The 20,224-nt window shown below is 34.4% G+C and overlaps 1 protein-coding gene across 4 annotated transcripts in view; it reads left to right on the forward strand.

Moving 5' to 3' along the window:
* DBF4 (DBF4 zinc finger) overlaps window positions 1-19,494 on the forward strand; it is a 30,512-nt gene extending 11,018 nt beyond the window's left edge. For 3 of the 4 annotated variants that reach the window (XM_042917024.1, XM_042917032.1, XM_042917047.1), the window contains 6 exons: window positions 7,413-7,449; window positions 8,717-8,762; window positions 11,994-12,122; window positions 12,571-12,682; window positions 15,815-15,939; window positions 18,162-19,494. In XM_042917024.1, the coding sequence (XP_042772958.1) occupies window positions 7,413-7,449; window positions 8,717-8,762; window positions 11,994-12,122; window positions 12,571-12,682; window positions 15,815-15,939; window positions 18,162-19,146 (1,434 nt within the window). In that variant the 3' untranslated portion in view covers window positions 19,147-19,494. The remainder of the gene's footprint in view (window positions 1-7,412; window positions 7,450-8,716; window positions 8,763-11,993; window positions 12,123-12,570; window positions 12,683-15,814; window positions 15,940-18,161) is intronic. The other variant, XM_042917040.1, reaches the window with a different exon arrangement.
* Window positions 19,495-20,224: the final 730 nt, after the last annotated feature.

The raw sequence follows: 20,224 nt of genomic DNA on the forward strand, positions 1-20,224 counted from the left end.
CATCCAATCTTTTTATCATCTAAACTCAAATCTCCACTTTCATACTTCCCATTCACTCTTTAGCCTATGAAGTATAAAACTCCGGACTGATTTGCCAAATGGAGTTAACACTTTTTTTTTTTTATGTTTATTTATTTTTGAGAGAGAGACATACACAGAGCTGTTAGCACAGAGCCTGACGTGGGGTTTGAACCCACATGCTGTGAGATCATGACTTGAGCTGAAGTCATACGCTTAACCAACTGAGCCACCCAGGCACCCCTGGAGTTAACACTTTTTAAAACGAGTCATATTGGTTCTGTGAGCTTTTGTTCATCTCCTTTTTAGTTTACCTGTTTTCTTCTGGAACTTAATCATCTCTCATTTTTCTCACAGTTCTCATACCAGTGTATTCTTTTGTGGTCTGCTTTTTCTTCGTCAATCCTTAAATGATTAAAATATAAAAGGAAAATTTTATAGAAGAGTATATGTATAAACACATGTAGACATAAATAGGCTGGCATGTTAGGGAAATTTTCTGAAATCAAATGCACCTTGATTTTTGTGTGGGAGAATGATAAATGATGAAGCAGGAAAAATTACGAAGTTCAGATAGGACCTTGCACGTTGTATAAAGGAGTTAGAGTTTATTTGGAAAGGTTTGGAAAATTACTGAGATTATTAATAGGAGAGTAACCTAGTTGAATAGATATGAAAGGTCTGGTTGCCAGTAAAGCATGTTTGCTGGTAATAGTGACATTGGGACAGTGACTTTTAAACTCTTCTGAACACAGTTTTCAATAAGAAACATATTTTACATCATGAGTATTCCATATATGCATGTTATGTGCAAAGATACCTAAAGTCTTAATGAATTTTGTATTTTTAATAAGTTTACATTTGTATAAGATAGGAACAATTTGCAGAAAGTAACAAATAGTTTACTTAATACTTAATGCTTTGAATATCTTATTTACAAGTGATAAAACAAACCTCCAAATGGCTATTTCCAAATTTTAAAAAATTATGGGTGAATATACCTTAATTGAAATATGCTAAATAGCATTAAGCTACCTTTACTGTTCTTTACAGAGTTTTTGGATGGTATATAGAAACAAATACGAAAATGTAAACTCACAAGGACATTATGGTCTCTGAATATACAAACGCATTTCTGTCTACATGCAGTGTATTTAAGTACATATCTGAAACAAGTTTCATGAAATAGTACTTACCCTTAATGTGATTTATGCCAGTATTTCAATAGTATTGTATTTTCGTTTGTAAAAAATACTAGTCACAACTCTTAAGTTGATATTAACCTGCTAATAGGTCATGGTTCATAGTTTAAAAAGTATTCAGGGATATTTTGTTTACTTACAACCCTCAATATTCAACAGATATTCAGTCCTGTTAAGGGCCCGGCACTAGGGGTTGTTGCCCTGGTGAAACAAGAAAAACAATGAAAGTGTGATAAAATAGCTGTGAAACAGATCTTTTCTCTCAAAACAAAAAGGATAAGAATACCAAATTTATCTGTAGTCCAGGATGTATACTTGTCAGGGATTGATTGATTGATTGTATGTATGTAAGAAATTTTGTTTGTATATGAGAAGAAAATGTTTCTGGAAAATTTGGCTTGCCAAGTACTAAAGTTGAATGAATGCATTTTGCTCCACTATTTAAAGTGCTTCGAGTTTTTTTTTCTTTTCTCGGTTTACTTGAAATTTTGGGGAGTGTGTGCGTGTGTGTGTGTGTACATGTACATATACACATACATATGTACATGAGGAATATTGGTCGTCTTTTTCTGTTTTGAGTCTTTGGTTTTAGCGTCAGGGTAATTCTCTCCTCAAATGCTGGGATGTATTTCCACTTTTATTTTCTAGATGGGTTTTTGTAGAATCAGTTTTATTTCTTTTTTTTTTTTTTTTTTTTTTAATGTTTATTTATTTTTGAGACAGAGAAAGATAGAGCATGAACAGGGGAGGGGCAGAGAAAGAGGGAGACACAGAATCCGAAACAGGCTCCAGGCTCTGAGCAGTCAGCACAGAGCCCGACGCGGGGCTCGAACTCACGGACTGCGAGATCATGACCTGAGCTGAAGTCAGACACTTAACCGACCGAGCCACCCAGGCGCCCCGAGTCAGTTTTATTTCTTAAATGTTTGGTTGAATTTCCTAGTAAGGTTATCTAGGTCTGGAATTTTCTTTTGAAAATCCCCAACTATGAATTCAATTTCTTTATTAGATAAAAGAAATTTCAGGTTATTTCTTCTTGAGTGTATTTTGGTGTTTGGAATTTGTACTTCCTGTCTAAGCTGTCAAATTGATGGCAAAGTTGTTTATAATATTCCCTAATTAAGCTTTTAATGTCTATGGAGTCTGAATGAGGTTTCGTCTTTCATTCCTGAGATCATTATTACATTTTTTCTTCATTAGGATAGAGTTTTATCAATTTTATTAATCTTTTCAAAGAACCAGCTTTGCTGTAAATTTTTTTTGAGCTCTGCTTTACTGCATTCTCACGCAATTTGTATAGAGCTTTATATATATATATGTGGGTGTGGGTGTATGTGTATATAATATATATGTTTATGATATGCATCAAATATATATAATATATATGGCATTTATGGATATAGTATACATACAGACACTGTTTTGGAGCAGCTGTAGGTTCATAGTAAATTTGAGTAAGTGGCAGATATTCCCACATACCCCTTGCCTCTCAGTATACACACAGCCTCCCCCACTATCAACATCCTGCACTACAGTGGTGCATTGATTATAAATTGATGAATCTTTATTGATAAGTCATCATCACTTAAAGTCCATAGTTTACGTTAGGGTTCATTCACTCTTGATGTTGTACATTCTGTAGGTTTGCACAAATAAATAGTGACATGTATCTTCCATCACAGTATCATACAGAGTAGTTTCTCTAAAAAGGCTCCATCTATTCATCTCTCTCTCCCTCCTCGTAACTACTGATCCTTTTTCCATAGTTTGGCTTTTTCCAGAATGTCATATTTGGTATCATATAGTATGTAGCCTTTTCAGATTAGCTTCTTCAGTTAGTGATAGGCTTTTAAAGTTTCTCCATGTCTTGTCATGACTTGATAGCTTTTTTATTTTAATTGCTGAATAATTCCATTGCCTGGATTTGCAACTTTACTCATTCACCTTCTGAAAGACATCTTGGTTGCCATGTGCAGGGTTTTGTTTGGACCTTAGTTTTCAACTCATTTGGATAAATACCAAGGAGTATAATTGCTGGATTAGATGGTAAGAGTATGTTGAATTTGGTAAGAAGCTGCCAAACTGTCTTGCAAAAGGATTCTACCATTTTACATTTCCACTAGCAATGAATGATTGCTGTTTTAATTCTTTTATGGTCAGAACACCCACTTTGTGTGATTTCAGTTCTTTCAAGTTTGTCAAGGTTTGTATCATTGTCCAGAATATAGTCTCTTAATGCAAGTTCCATGTGCACTTAAAAAGTGTATATTCTGCAATTAATAGATGGAATGTTCTTTTTTTTTTTTTTTTTTTTTTAAGTTTATTTATTTTGTGAGGGGCAGAGACAGAGCAACTAGAGGAGGGGCAGAGAGAGAGGAGACAGAATCCCAAGCAGTATCTGTGCTGTCAGTGCAGAGCCTGACATGGGGCTCAAACCTACAAACTGGCTCAGACCTACAGACCATGAGATATGACCTGAGCTGAAACCAAGAGTTGATGCTTAACCAGCTGAGCCACACAGGCCACCCCAATAGGTGGAATATTCTTTAGATGTCAAATAGGTCAAATTGTATAGGTTTTCTGTATCCATACTGATTTTTTGTCTTATTCTAGCCATCACTGAAAGTGAGAGGAGTACCGAAGTTGCCAAGTATAATGTGAATTTGTGTACTTTTCCTTCCAGTTCTGTCACACTTTTTGACTCATGTATTTTGAGTCTTCTTAGATGTATACACCTATATTATTCTTATGTTTTCTTTGTGAATTAATCTTATCATATGTCCCTCTGTCCCTATTAGTAAGTAACCTTATTGTCATATAATGTCCCTGTGTCCCTGTTAGTATTTCATGTTCTGAAGTCTCTGTGTCTGAAACACTATTGCCACTTTTTTCCTTTTTTTATTACTATTAATTTTTTTTAACATTTATTTTAGAGCGAGAAGGAGACAGTAAGAGCGGGGGAAGGACAGAGTGAGAGGGAGGCACAGAATCTGAAGCAGGCTGCAGGCTCTGAGCTGTTAGCAAGAGCTTGATATGGAGCTCTATCCCATGATCCGCAAGATCATGACCTGAGCAGAAGTCAGACACTTAACTGAGCTACCCAGGTGTCCCCAGCTTCCTTTTGATTAGTGTTTGCATGCTCTTTTTTATTCCTTCTCCATTTACATACCTGTGTGTTTTTTAAATGCGTTTCTAATAGATATTTGGAACTTGTCTTTTTATTAAATCTGCCAATGTCTGTCTTTTAATTGGCATGTTTTTAATGATTTCTACTTAGTAATTATCAGTATTGTTTAATTTAGGCCTATTAAGTATACTAATGTTTTTCTCTTGGTGTTCTCTGTATTTTATTTCTCTGTTTCTCTATTTTCTGCTGCCTTTCAGATTGTTGGAAAATTTATCTCTTGGCTTTTTTACCATATCCATTTTTTTGTTTTTGTTTTTGTTTTGTTTTTAGTTGTTGCTTAGGATTTAAACTATACCTATGTAACTTTTCATAGTCTATTTAGAGTTAGCATTTTACCCTTCAAATAAAATGTAGAAGGCTTAAGACTTTTTGAACCCTTTTATCCTCCCAAACCAATTTTTGTGATATATTTTGTTAGATTTGCATTTTTTGAAAAACCCACCAGTTTTACCCTTTTAGCTCGAAAAAGTCATATGGAAGAGAATGTGAGAATGTTTTTATTTTGCTTTCATTCCTGTAAGATCTTTTCACTGGATAAAGAACTATGAATTAATTTTTTTTTTTTTTTAATTTCAGGGGCACCTGCATGGCTCAGTTGGTTAAGCATCCTACTCTTGATCTCGGCTCAGGTCGTGATCTCACAGTTCGGTTTGTGAGATAAGCCCCGCTTCGGCTCTGCATTGGCAGTGTAGAGCCTGCTTGAAATTCTCTCTCTGCCCTTCCCCTGCTTGTGTGCACTTGTGCACATGGTCTCTCTCTCAAAATAAATAAACTTAAAAAAATAAATAAAAATTCTTTATTTTAGTACTTTTATTTTTTTTTTTAACGTTTATTTATTTTTGAGACAGAGAGAGAGCATGAACGGGGGAGGGGCAGAGAGAGAGGGAGACACAGAATCGGAAGCAGGCTCCAGGCTCTGAGCCATCAGCCCAGAGCCCAACATGGGACTCAAACTCACGGATCGCGGGATCGTGACCTGAGCTGAAGTCGGATGCTTAACCGACTGAGCCACCCAGGCGCCCCTTTATTTTAGTACTTTTACAGGTGTTCTACAACTATCTTGCTTCCACGGATTTTGATGAAAAATCTGGAGTCATTCGATTGTTGTTTTCTTATATATAATGATCATTTTTCTCTATGTACTTCCAAAATTTTTAATTTATGTTTGGTTTTCAACAGTTTGTGTTATGCCTCAGCATGGTTTACTTTGAGATGATTCTGTTTGTTGTTCACTAAGCTTCTGAAATCTATAAACTTATGTTTGGGAAGTTTGAGCTATTTTGTTAAACTTGTTTTTCTTCATTCTGTTTCTTCTATTTCTGCATCTCCAGTAACACTAATTTTAGACCTTTTTTTGTTAATTATAGTAGAATACAAACAAGGTGCTTACTGGGTCCCTGAGAGACTGTTCATTCCCCCGCCCACCTTTTTTTCTCTCTGTTCTTCTAAGTAAAGATTTTTATTGATGTCTTCCAATTCTCTGACACTTCAGTGGATCATCTGTGTTTTTAAGCCCATCCAGTTAATTCTAAATCATGTATTTTTCACTTCTACATTTGATTATTTTTAAATTGTTTGTCTTTTTGCAGAGAATTTGTATTTTCCCATTCATTTTAACTGTGTTTACCCTTAGAGTCTTTCTCTGATAATTTTGACATTGGAAACATCTTGGGGTTGGCATCTGATTGTCTTTTTCCCTCAAGAATTGATCATGTTTTTACTGATACTTAATATGTCAAATAATTTTTTATTTATATTAAATATTGCAAATTTATGTTGTATAGACTTCCAGAGCTATTACAGTACTCTGGAGAATGCTGATTTTGTTGCTGTCGTGATTGGGGGTTTTGTGTGTGTGATTGTTTTAGCAAACATTTGTCAAGTTTTGTTCAAACTATCAGTTCTGTCTCAGTTTCTGTACATAGCACTTCCAGTCTCCGTTTTGGTTTTCAAAGATTTGTATGCAGCTGTTTGTTCTGCACATGTATCACTTATAGGTTAGTCAAAGGCTTGGGCAGTGTTTAAATCTTAGTTCTATTTTCAAAGCCTTGAAGTTAAGCCCAACACCTATTTTGTATATATATAGGTAATTAGGGATCCCTTTCTCCAACTTGCTACTTTCTGCAGTCTACCCTTCACTCTCCAGCCTACAATGGCCCTTTCCCTTGTTTTTATGTTTAGAAAGTCAGAATTTCTCAATTTTAGTTGCCTATGGCACCTACAACTGCAGTTTAATAACTGGGATCCACCCTGAGGTAGAACTGTGGGAGAAAAGGAAAAAATAGTCCATGGATTTCCTTTGTACTCTTGGGACTACAGGAAATATGTGGTTTATATAGAAGTTTTAGCCACTGACTCCACTAATTGCTGCCAACTCTGTGATTAGAGGTTACATTGTGAGATAAAGGGGAGGATGGGAAGTGTAGTCCCTTAAAGGTGGCCTAAGTTTTGGATTCTTTCTACAGTACGTCTGCTTTTATTTACTTTTCTGTTCTCCTGTAGTTGCTTATTGTATTTTATCCAGAGTTTTAGTTGTTATCAGGGGGATTAATTAACCATATTTAACATATTCCACCTTGACAGGAATTGACAGACTGTAATATTTCAATAATTCCTTTGTTCATTCTATCACAAATGTTTTGTTGAGTAAAGGCATAAAAATAACTTACAATGACTTTTAGATTATTTCATTAACTGTACCTTTTCCTCATTGGTTGATTTCTTTCTGTGAAGACAAAAACAATTATAGCTAGAATGCAAGGTATTTTGGGGGTGCATTATAAAAGTAAGCTTGTTTTATGTTCATTGTTTCATGTCTTTGGTTGAGTTGATTTTTAAAAGCAAACTTCTCGCCCCCCCCCCCCAAAACTACAGTAATCACCCTTTTTTATTTAATACTTTCCCTGTATGATGGTCTTCAGGATAAAAAGAGCCATTGCAGTTGCCATTGTCACAGTACTTTCAAATCCAGTGTTTTCACTTTTTTTCTTTTTTTTTCTTTTTAGGGGAAAAGAGTAGGTATTGGTACACAGAAAGCAAGAAGTAAGTATTTTGATATCCTTAAGTGTGTTTGATTTGCCTTTAGAAAATAGAACATATAAAACTCCTCTGAAAAATCATGTAAACAACCCTTCAGGGAACTCGTTCAGTAGGTCTTAGCCTTTTTTAGAATATGGACACCTATGGTAGTCTGGTGAAACTTATGGACCCCTTTTCAGAATAATGTTTTTAAAAACATTTGAAAAATTATTAGATTACTGAGAAAGTCAGTAAATGAAATTCAGTTGTCAGAATATTTTGAGTTATGAAATCATGATATACTTGATTTTTTTTACACATTAAAAATGAGTTCTAGCAGTGATTCTAATTGCTATTGTAATTTTGCAGTGGTAAGCTATCATTGGTGCTTTCGAATATCTGTAATAACTAATATGAAAGTATTTCTTTTATTCAGTATCAGAATTACAGGCACTACTAATACCACTGTGATCCTGTTCCTTATATGCATAACTGGAGGAAATGTTAAATTTTGGTTAGAGATCAGTGAAAATAAAAGTTGAAATTTTTTCCTGTTTTAGCTCATTATTCTCCTGAATTCTATTCATAGATCTTTTGGGGGATCCCTTCAGTTTAAGAATCTCAGGATATAGACAGAACTTCTGGTATTTTGGAAATGGGCTGGTATTGTAAAATATCTCACCTGAGGCTTAAAACTTTGAGTTGAAATGAAATGGATAATGGATACAGATGGTCCTCAATTTACAATGGTTTGGCTTATAATTTTCCATCTTTACAATGTTACAAAAGTAATACACATTCAGTAGACATCGTACTTCACATTTTGAATATTGACCTTTTCCCGGGCTGGCAGTATGCCATACAATACTCATGACGGGCAACGGCAAGGAGCTGCAGCTGCCATTCATTTACGTGGTTGTAAGGGTAAACAACCAGTATGCTTAAAACCATTCTGTTTTTTTCTTTCAGTATAGTTTTCAATAAATTACATCAGATAGTCAGCATTTTATTATAAAATTGGGCTTTGGGTTAGATGATTTTGTCCAACTATAAGCTAATGTAAGTGTTCTGAGCATGCTTTAAGTTAGGCTAGGGCTAAGCTATGATGTTTGATAGGTTAGGTGCATTTTCATCTTACAATATTTTCAACTTAAAATGGGTTTATTAAGGTGTATCCTGATTGTAAATTGAGGACCTGTACATAGTTGGGTGGGATTTTTAGCCAGAGTATTTTTTTTTTAATTTCTTGGATTTATACATATCTAATAATAATGTTTTGTTTGTTCTCAAGCAGGTAGACTTAAAAAACCTTTTGTAAAGGTGGAGGATATGAGCCAGTAAGTATCTAAGTTCAGTTAAAAGAAAAAAAATCTAATTAATTAAGCTATATCCACTAATATTATTAGGTCTCTTTGTTAGAGTTATACTGATAGGCAGGTGCACAAGTTGGAGAAAGTAGCGTTAATTAATTTTTGCTCAAAAATTAAGCAATTTTTAGCTTAATTTAGTTTCAGTATGTTGTAGATGATAATTCCTTGAAATATTTGGTTTAGAGCAGTCATGAAACCAGCTCATTTTTTTAATATTTCAAATAATGATTTGCTAGCTAAATGCAGTACCTAATGATTTAGAAATACTGTTTAAAGATTGCTTCTACTTTATGAAAAAGAAATTATTAGGTAATATTTGGAAGTACAAAATCTGAGAATAACCTTTAGTAGTTTTCTTGAACTCATTCTGAAGTTTCAAAGAGTAATCTTAATGAAGACTGTATACAAGGAAATTAATTTGACATGAGAATTAGATAACTTTTTCTTAACCTTCTAGTTACTCCTTTAGACATGTGTGATTAATTTTGGGTACTCATTGAGGTGACAAAGATGTGTTGAGTGCTTCTTTTTATGAAACGTATTACTATGAGGAAAAAAAATGCAATTCAAAGTTAGGCCTAGAGAAGGCACCAGTATATGGAAAGATATCCCAAGTTCATAGATTGGAATACTTCAGATTGCCAACATGTCAGTACTGCCCAAAGCGATCTACAGATTCAGTGCAGTCCCTGTCAAAATCCCAATGATGTTTTTTGCGGAAAGTGAGAAATACATCCTAAAATTCATACCAAATGGCAAGGGACCACAAACACCCAAAGCAATCTTGATAGAACAGAATTGAAGATCTAGACTTCATGATTTTGGAATTTACTAATAGCTACAGTAATCAGAACAACTTGTTATCGACATAAAGACAGATGTGTAAACCAATGGAAAAGAATAAAGAGCTAAGAAGTAAAAACTTTACATGTATGGTCAAATGGATGCCAGCATTATTCAGTGGGGAAAGGACAGTCTTTAGCAAATAGTAGTGGGGAAACTACATATGCACATGCAGAAGAATGAAGTTGGAATATTAATTTATAACATACATAAAATTAACTCAAAATAGATCAAAGACTTATAACTAAAACTCTTGGAAGAAAACAAGGGGAAAGCTTTATGACACTGGATTTTGCAATGATTTCTTGAATATGATACCAAAACCACAAGCAACAAAAGATAAATTGGATTAGATCAAAATTATAAATTCCTGTGCACAGCAGTGAAAAGGCAAACCATGGAATGGGAGAAGATATTTTTAAATCCTTTATCTAATATAGTGTAATATGGGGGGTCGGGGTGGAGCTTGGGAAGATAATGGAGGAGGATCCTCAACCTATCCCATGTTTACAACTAGTTAGCACTTGCATCTGAATGAATAAACCAGAGAACCATCTGAAGACTGGCAGAACAAACTTCACAACTAGATGTGGAGAAGAAGCCACATCTGAAAGATTAGAAAGGGCAGAAATGGTGATTGGGAGCTGCAGGCCCTGGCTTGGAGAGGTGAAAGCACCAGGTAGCCCACAAGGGGAGGATGAATCCCTATAATGTCTGGCTTTGAAAACCAGAACAGCTGAGTTCCCTGATTTTGTATAACCAGCAGGACTTGGATCTTAGAGATTTAAAAGTCAGCTGACTTACTAGTGAGTTGGAAGGGCATGTGATAGCTAGGTTCCTGCCCTTAAAGAGACAGCAGCCTGCGAAGAGGCAACATAGAAACTATAGTTTGCATAATGCCTGGGGCAAACAGGAGGAGCATTCGGTGATGTATGGAATTGTTGAATCACTATATTATACACCTGAAACTGATGTAATAACTGTATTTTAACTGTACTGGAATTAAAAACTTAATTTAAAAAATGTAATATTAAAAAGCCAACAGAAAATCAAATTATCAGATTTTAAAAATGGCACAGGACTTGATGTTTCTCCAAACAAATTGCCAACAAATACATGGAAAGATGTTCAACATCACTAATTACCAGAGAAATGCAAATCAAAACCACTATGAGATATCTATCACCGCACACCATTAGGATGGCTGTTATTAAAAACAAAATCAGAATAATAGGTATTGGCAAGGATGTGGAGGAATTGGAACCCTTGTGCACTGTTGGTGGGATTGTGAAATAGTGTGACCACTATGGAAAACAGTATGGAGGTTCTTCATAAAATTGCAACTATGATATGATCTAGGAGTTTCACTTCTGGGTATATATCCAAAGGAATTGAAAGCAAGACTTGAACATTCCATGTTGGTGGTAGTACTGTTCATAGTAGCCCAGCAGCAGAAGCAATCCATATATCCATCAACCAATGAATGGATGATATGGTATATACGTAAAATGGTTATTATTCAACCTTAAAAAGGAATTAGTTTTTGACACATGGATGAACCTTGAGGACATTACGCTAAGTGAAATAAGTGGAAAAATACTACATGATTCCATTTAATGAGATGTGTCAAGAGTTGGTGGGGAAGGGAGAATGAGTTACTGTTTAATGGTAGAGAATTGCTGTTTTTAAAGATGAAAAGAGGGGCGCCTGGGTGGCGCAGTCGGTTAAGCGTCCGACTTCAGCCAGGTCACGATCTCGCGGTCCGTGAGTTCGAGCCCCGCGTCGGGCTCTGGGCTGATGGCTCGGAGCCTGGAGCCTGTTTCCGATTCTGTGTCTCCCTCTCTCTCTGCCCCTCCCCCGTTCATGCTCTGTCTCTCTCTGTCCCAAAAATAAATAAAAAACGTTGAAAAAAAAAAATTTAAAAAAAAAAAAAAAAAAAAAAAGATGAAAAGAGTTCTAGAGATGGACAGTGTTAATGGTTGGAAAACACTGTAAATGTACTTAATGCAGCTGAAGTGTACATTTAAAAATGGGTGAAATAGGGGCACCTGGCTGGCTCAGTCAGTAGAGCCTGTGACTTTTGATGTCGCTCATGAGTTTGAGCCCCATGCTGTACATAGAGATTACTTTTTAAAAAAATGGTTAAGATAGTAAGTTTTGTGTTATTTTACCATATTCTTTTTAAAATGTTTGTTTTTAAGAAAAGAATTAGGTCTAGGAATTGGGAAGGAAAGCCTAACTGATTTCTGTTATTTCAGATTCTAGATGAATTCCATGTTTTTGAAATAGAAGACTTCAGTTGTGGTTTTTTTTCACCCTAAAGAATTTCATGTATTTGTCTTTTTACTTTTTTAGACTTTATAGACCATTTTATCTTCAGCTGACCAATATGCCTTTTATAAATTATTCTATTCAGAAGCCCTCCAGTCCATTTGATGTAGATAAGCCATCTAGCATCCAGAAGCAAACGCAGGTTAAACTAAGGTTGGTTTAACCTTTAAGTGATTTTTTTCATTTTAAGCAAATATTTAAAATAATTCATTTAGCCATGGTGGTGTGTGTGTGTGTGTGTGTTTATGTTTGATCACTGTTACGGTTTTACCCCTTGTGTATTTTCAATGGCTCTCTGCTAGATTAGAAGTCTGAATCTCTTCTAAGTCAGATTTAGATCAATAGATTGAGGTTGAGGGGTGGCTTACAGATATTTACAATTAAAATGTGTTATATCTCCTAAGTAATCTACAATATTCTACAGAATAATTACTGCATTCTTAGTTTGCTTCTTAATTTCTTAAAAAGATATATATTTAAAAGTATTTATTGATATAAATCTCTGGAGATTATAGCAGATTGTTTGATAGGTGAGGACGGTACACTATAAATTACTTCTTAATGTTCAGGAGTTAATTCTTTTACCGTATATTTCTATCAGAATCCAAACAGATGGCAATAAATGTGGAATCCCAATTCAACTCCAGTTGAAAGAGAAGAAAAAAAAAGGATACTGTGAATGTTGCTTGCAGAAATATGAAGATCTTGAAACTGTAAGTGTCATTTTATACTTGGGGGGTTGATATTTCTAAAACTATGAATATTTACTATTTAAATTTTAGCTTATTTTTCTGATTGTGGTTCATAACTTGTAAGTAGCATGTATTTCTTTTTTATAGAATTATCTTAAATTTTAAGAACCCAAAGTGGGAAAATAATATATTGAAAAAATCATTTTTATTCATTAACTCAGCAAATATTTATTAAGTACCTGTGTTATACCAGTCACTACTCTGAGCAAACAGCATTGAACAAAAGAGACCAATTCCCTACCCTTGTGAAAATTACATTCTATGGAAGGGGGTGGGGGATAGGTAACTACATGGTAAGAAAAGTAAAAAGAACATGAGATCAGTGCTATGAGAAACTGTAAAGCAGCAATGGGAGTGTTGATACTTACTTAGACTACATGAGGAAAACCTAGATAACTGAATATTGAATGCAATATTGTGATTCAATAAAGTGAAATTGAAGTAGAAACCTAGGAAGTGAGGGAACAAGACTCATGGATATTGAAATAAGCAGTGCAAAAGTGCTAAATTAAACTGATTTGATGGGATTGAAAAAACCATTAAACTGGTAGTGATGACCTAGTGGAAGTGGAAGTGATGTGGCCTGGTCAGATTGTGGATATATTTAAAGATGGGGTGAAGGGGGTTTGCCAGTGGATTGGATGTTCGGAGTAAGAGAAGATGCTTCAGGCCTGAGGAATTAAAAAATGAGCATATGATTAATAGGCTGAGAAGAAAGTAGAATTCTTTGAATTAGCAGAAAGAGAAATAGAATAATTGGAAGGGGTACAAGATGAAGATGCAGTTTGTAAAGTGATAAATAAATTAAAAAAAAAAAAAAACAACCAAAGCTTTGTTTGGATCCCGCTACCCAGGTTTGAATCCTGGCTTCCTGTTTGTGTGACCTTGGACAGTGGTGGGAGCTGTGTTTATTAAATTTTAGGTGTTATTATTTGAGTTGGTCATTTTAGTGGATATGTATGTTTGGTGTTTAGTTTGGTAGAAGGTGGTGAAAAAGTTTAAGGAGAAAGAATAATATTTATAAATATCTAAGAAATAAGCTATTTCTGTTTTTAGACTCTAAGTTGAAGTTTGATTGTTTTATAACCCAAAATATATTAGTATTTTGTGTTAGTATTCTGTGTTTTTATTTATGTAATAAAGGAGAAATGTAGGGTTACTTTAAAATTATTTTTTTAAATGTTTATTTTGAGAGAGAGAGGGACAGAGAAAACACTGGGTATATAGGCTTGTACATGTGCAGAGGAAGGACAGAGAGGGAGAGAGAGAATCCCAAACAGGATCCGCACTGTCAGCACAGAGCCTGATGTGGGTCTCGATCCCACGAACCTTGAGATCATGACCTGAGCCAAAGTCAAGAGCCAGACAATTTACCAACCTGAGCCACCCAGGAGCCCTAAAATTATTTTTAATCAGAAGAAGCTAAAACTATCTTAGAAATATTTCCCCTTCCCAAAAAATCATTTTGAAATTTAAGTTATAGATTGGTCCTGAAATTTTGCTTTGCTGTTATTAAAATGGAATAATCTCTAATGGATGTTTTCTTTAATACCAATTTGTGATCCTCATTTAATGTTCAAAAAATGTTAGGACTGAAAAATGAAAACCTGGTCACTGACACAAGGAAGGAAAAGTAGTAGATGTTGGGATTTATATTTTAAAATCATTTGTTATTTCAGTTTTTATTTATCTGTTTCTTAGTTGCTGAGAATAAAGAAAATATTATTTTGTTTTTCTGAATCTTAGGTTTTAGGGATTCAGTTCCACCTGTATCAAGGCATTCATTTAGCAGATTTGATTACTGTAGATTAAGCAACAAGCAAGGCAGACATATTCCTTTCCCTTAGATATTTTATGGTATGAGAGAGAAGATTGATACAAAACATGACTTTGCAAGTAGGATAGTATCAAAAAAGTGAAGTATACAGCGCAATGGTAACAAATAATGAGAGGGTACTTAACACTGGATAAGGGACATAGAAAACTCTATTGAAAAAGCGACATTTAAGTCAGGACTTCAGAGAAGAGGTAGGTGGAGGTAGAGGACAGCTACATAAAAGTTGGGAGACTGTTTTCTTAATTTATTACAATTAATTTTCTTTCTCCTAAAGACATGAGTAAATGGAATCTAAACTTAAAAGTTAATGTTTCTTTTTACATTTTAATCATTTCTCATTTGTTTAACATTACTGGGTATAGATAATTTCTATGTGGGCAATTTTGCAACTTAGGAAGGAATAGTCCAGAATACTTTTGTTTCTTGTAATCACTGGAGACTTTAGTTTTTGGAAATACAGTCAAATCATCAAAAGTTACATGAAACTAGAGAAACGGAAGTGAGGTTCTTGCACAGTCACTTGGTACAGCCTTCTAGGTGCAATTCCCTTATCAGCTGACAGAGAAATAATAGAATTAGCCTGGAGATTCCACCTATTTAGCAGAAACTTTGTTTCCTTTGAGTTTTATCCCAGTACACTGAACTTGTTTACTATTCTGCACCACACTTAAGACTGAGAATAACTGTCAACTAAACTTCAATTAAAAAAAAAAAAGACTGAGAATATAATTTCCATATTCTCCATTATAAGCATTGGGTAATTGAGATGGTTTACTTGCTCATTCTCAAATGTGTTCCTCAGTAGTGAATTCTTTCTTTTTTTGTACCTCACAGCATTTATTTCACTTGTTGTTATAATCGCCTTTTGGATTCCTATATGTTAAACTGTAACATTTCATTCATTTAATATTTTATAGGCCCTACCATATTTACTTAGTGGTAATTGTGTAAGAATGAAATAAAATAAAGGGAAATACTGTCTTAAGAGTATTAGCACACTCTAAATGCTAAATGTTACTATTGTATTCTCCATCTTTATCTTCATTTTCTGATGTAGTTTATTTGTAGTTCCATTTAAACCACAAATTTATTTTACTTAACATTCTTTGAAGTTCTAGTAAAGGATATTTCTTAGGAGTAGTTATGAGAAACCTAATCTTAGGGGCATGAAAATATTAGAAAGCTTGAACAAAAAGGAATCTGTTCGTTTAAGAATATAATTATATGATTTATGTGTATTTTTGTTTTTGTTTTAGCATCTTCTAAGTGAGCAACATAAAAACTTTGCACAGAGTAATCACTATCAAGTTGTTGATGATATTGTATCTAAGTTAATTTTTGACTTTGTGGAATATGAAAGAGACATGCCTAGAAATAAAAGGTAATATATCAACCTAAGTTTTAAATTTTACCAGAATATTAAGCTGTTTCATTAAACTAAAAATAAATCAGATTTTCGTTCTTAGAAGGAATATATCTTTTCAGGATGTAAATGATTAAGAACTGATTACTTCTTTTCTCCCCACTCCCATCCCCTCTTCACTACCAAAAGTGCTTACTTTAGATTACTTTTAAGGTCTTCAAGTCTTGTTATAGTCTAGAAGGGGAGTTGGCAAACAGTAAATATTTTAGGCTTTGTGAACCATAAGATACCTATTTCAACTACTTAGCTTTGTCATTGTTCAGTGAAAGCAGCCACATCCAATATATAAGTGAGTGGATGTGGCTGTGTTCCAATAAAGCTCTATTGAAAAATATATAAATGATAGACTAGATTTGGTCCATGTGCTATACAGTTTGTCAGTCCCTGGTCTGGGACCATAAAGTTTACCATCTTCTTGGACTAGAAGAGCTAGAATTTTTAGTTAAGGAGTTTAAATAAACCTTCTTCTACTTACTTCTGTTAAGTCTTTATACTTTCACTAAGTTTTTTTTTCTTATATTCTACTTGCCAATAATATTTACTAATAGTACTTAACAGAACTTTGAAATATGGATACAGTACTGTTCATTAGCAGTTTACTGCACTTTGACTAAATGATCCTGGTTAGATTATTCCCATAAATCCAAAATAAAAAGACATGCTTTCACTTGCTAAAATTTATAGTAACTCATTAGGCTATTCAGTCCTTACATCTGTTTTTAGTCTACTCTTAAGTCTTAAGGAAGATTAGAAAATATATCAAGGTACAGATTCAGAAAATTAACTGCAAAGTCTTTTGATTATATCTAGGTAGAACAGTCTAAATTTATTTCTGTAACATTCAGAATGGTTGTTTATTATTGACTTAAGATATTTGGAGAGGAGCCATATTTTCAATTATTAAAAGTATGTGGGGAGCGCCTGGGTGGCTCAGTTGGTTGAGCCTTGACTCTTGATTTCTGCTCAGGTCATGACCTCAGGGTTGTTGGATCAAGCCCTATGTCAGGTTCTGTGCTGAGTGTGGAGCCTGCTTAAGATTCTCTGTTTTCTCTCCCTCGCTCCCTTTGCTCTCTACTCTCTCCCTCTCCCTCCCTCCTTCTGTCCTTCTTCCCCCGCCTCCCCCCCTATCCCCCTGCCACTCATGCTCTCTCACTTTCTCTTAAAAAAAAAAAAAACTATAATTATGTGGGCTACTGTAAGAATTCAGAATTCCCTAAAAATTTAATCTGCAGCAAATTCTGAACTAGTACTTAAATGTAGACTGGTTTTTCCTTTATATTATCTGCATAATTTTCATCTGTGTGCACATCACCTAAACATCTCTAGACATTAAAGGAGAGAGCAGTATTGGACTAGTAATTTTACATTTTTAATACTCCATTTGTTCAAGAGGAATTCTTGAGTGAAAGTATAAACAAAATAAATATAAAATGGTCCTTGCTGGTTTTGAAAGGGCAGGCTGAATTCTATATTTCTCTGTGTTATCTGTGACATGTAGAACAGAAAACATAAGTAGTGAGCTGGTAAGTTTCTCTCTGTATATAATTTAGTAGGATTGTGTAATACAAACTAGCATACCAAGGATATTAAGAGACGCCATGAAGAGATTTTCAGGTCAAATACATGTGTGAAACTTCAGGATTACTATTTTGTCATTTTTAGAGTATAAAGATACCAGGTTTCTGACTCCATATGTTCTTAGATATTTTACACTTAAATATAAATAAGTGGGGAATATGTTTCTGCCTTAGGTCCCAATACTCATTCCCCACATTGTTAAGTAAAATGAGGAGACAGTATTAATGTAAATGAAACCATAGAAGTTAGGATATTTTTCAGGATAATGAGAACAATATTGGGAGAAGACCCATATCTCTTTACTGTCCTCTTTCTTTGAATTATATGGTTAAAGTAGTTGTAAACATCACATTTAAGATACTGGTTCCCTCTGGGAAGAAGGGGAAGAACATAGATGAGAAGAGGGGGTACACTAGAGTTTTCAGCTATATCAGTTTTATTACTTTAAAGACATGTAAAGTAAATTTGGCTAAGTGTTAAGATTTCAGTATTTTTGTATTATTGTGTAAGTTAAATAAGCTACATAAGTAGTTTTAAAAGATACTAATTTGACTTTAAGGAATTTTTATAGCAATTTAATTTTTTCTTTTTGTTTTATAAAGAATAAAATACAGTATTGGATCCCTTTCTCCTATTACTACAAGTGTCTTGAAAAGGTCTGAACCAAAAGAAAAGCTAGAATTGCAACATACTTCTCACAAAGACTTCAAGGAAAATAATGTACAGGTAGTTGAGCAGCGTTTCCTGTATAAAGAAGTCCAGGAACCTGAACGGAAGTTTGTGTTTATTTCAGAATGCATCCCCTGCCCTTCAAGTGAATTGAGAGGACTCGATGAGAAAGCAAATAGTAAATGTTCCAAGTTAAATCCAGTTGAAAATGACCTAAAACAAAATTTTACACATCTACCTCCACGTAAAAATAAACAGGGATGTATTCTTGACATTTCTGAACATAAATTAATGATAAATGAAAGTGACTTAGAAGAACTAAGTGTAGATCGCTGTCCATGTAGGCTACAGACATCTGTACAAGTTTCTAACGTCAGTATGGATAATACTGCATCTCAACCAAAACAAAAGTCAGATACTGTGCTTTTTCCAGCAAAGAATGTGAAGGAAAAGGACCTTCATTCAATAGTTGGTCATGATTCTGGTCTGTTAGCAATAAACAGTTCACAGGAGCACCTAACAGTTCAAGCAAAGACTCCATCCCAAAGTCCCCCTGAGGAACCCAGTGAATGCAACTTCAACAATGTGGATAGTTTACCTTCTGGTAAGATCCATCGGAAAGTGAAAATATTATTAGGAAGAAATAAAAAAGAAAATCTGGAACCAAATGTGGAATTAGATAAGAAAAGAACTGAATTTATTACACAAGAAGGAAACAGAATTTGTAGTTCACCAGTACAATCTCTACTAGACTTGTTTCAGACTAGTGAAGAGAAGTCAGAATTTTTGGGTTTCACAAGCTACACTGAAAACAGTGGTATATGTGATGTTTTAGATATTTGGGAAGAAGAAAATTCAAATAATTTGTTGTCAGTGTTTTTCTCTTCCCCTTCAACTTCTACATTTACTGGCTTTTAGACTTGAAATAAATACTTTTCAGAAGTGATGAAGATCATATTCTTGAAAATTTTAATAATGTGTATGAGAATGCTTGGTTTATTTTCTTTTTGCCAACTTTGTTTACAGAACTAAGTGTAAATATTAACAATAAAGGTGATGTTTGCATTTTTCTACAGAATTGGATACCTTTTATAGGAAAATTGTAGAATAAACTTGTGACTTATTTTACACACTATGTTTTAAGAATTATGAATAATGTTTTATGTCACTGAACTTAAAGTGAAATTTTGGGTATATTAATATTTAGCATTATATATTTGGATAGTCTAGTTCTTTCCAAAGGCTATTAAAATAAGATTCCCATGATAACCTGAGAATATTGCTTTTAAAAACCTAATTTTCACACAAAAGGGAAAAAACCGTATTAATTTGTGTGTTTGGGTTTTGGAAGTCATTATTACTTGATACTGACCTACGTGGACCCTGCTCATGTGTTGGCACCAAGGAGTTAGGTTATTTGAAGAGATAAATAGAAGCCATAAAGGAAAAACTTAGCTAAACTACTATATGGAGGGGCGCCTGGGTGGCGCAGTCGGTTAAGCGTCCGACTTCAGCCAGGTCACGATTTCGCGGTCCGTGAGTTCGAGCCCCGCATCAGGCTCTGGGCTGATGGCTCAGAGCCTGGAGCCTGTTTCCGATTCTGTGTCTCCCTCTCTCTCTGCCCCTCCCCCGTTCATGCTCTGTCTCTCTCTGTCCCAAAAATAAATAAACGTTGAAAAAAAAAAAATAAATTAACTACTATATGGAATAAATTTCCCATTGTTGATTATTCACCTTTAGAAAGATTTTCTTCCAAAATGACTCATTATCCCCTAATTTGGTATCAGGAAATGAAAGAGGGAGGATGGCATTGAACTATAAATAAAAGTATTGAAGCATTGTGAAGATTGCCTTTGGGCACTTAGCAACTCAATAATTGAGGGGGAAAAAATAGTCAAATACAAGAAAAATTTCAACCATTCAATCTTTAGATGGTAGAGGTGTTTGTCTTTGAGTGTGTTCTTCCAGGAGAGGCATTTACAGCTAATGACATTTT

Source organism: Panthera leo, chromosome A2 (genome assembly GCF_018350215.1).
Source record: "Panthera leo isolate Ple1 chromosome A2, P.leo_Ple1_pat1.1, whole genome shotgun sequence".
Taxonomy (NCBI): Eukaryota; Metazoa; Chordata; class Mammalia; order Carnivora; family Felidae; genus Panthera; species Panthera leo.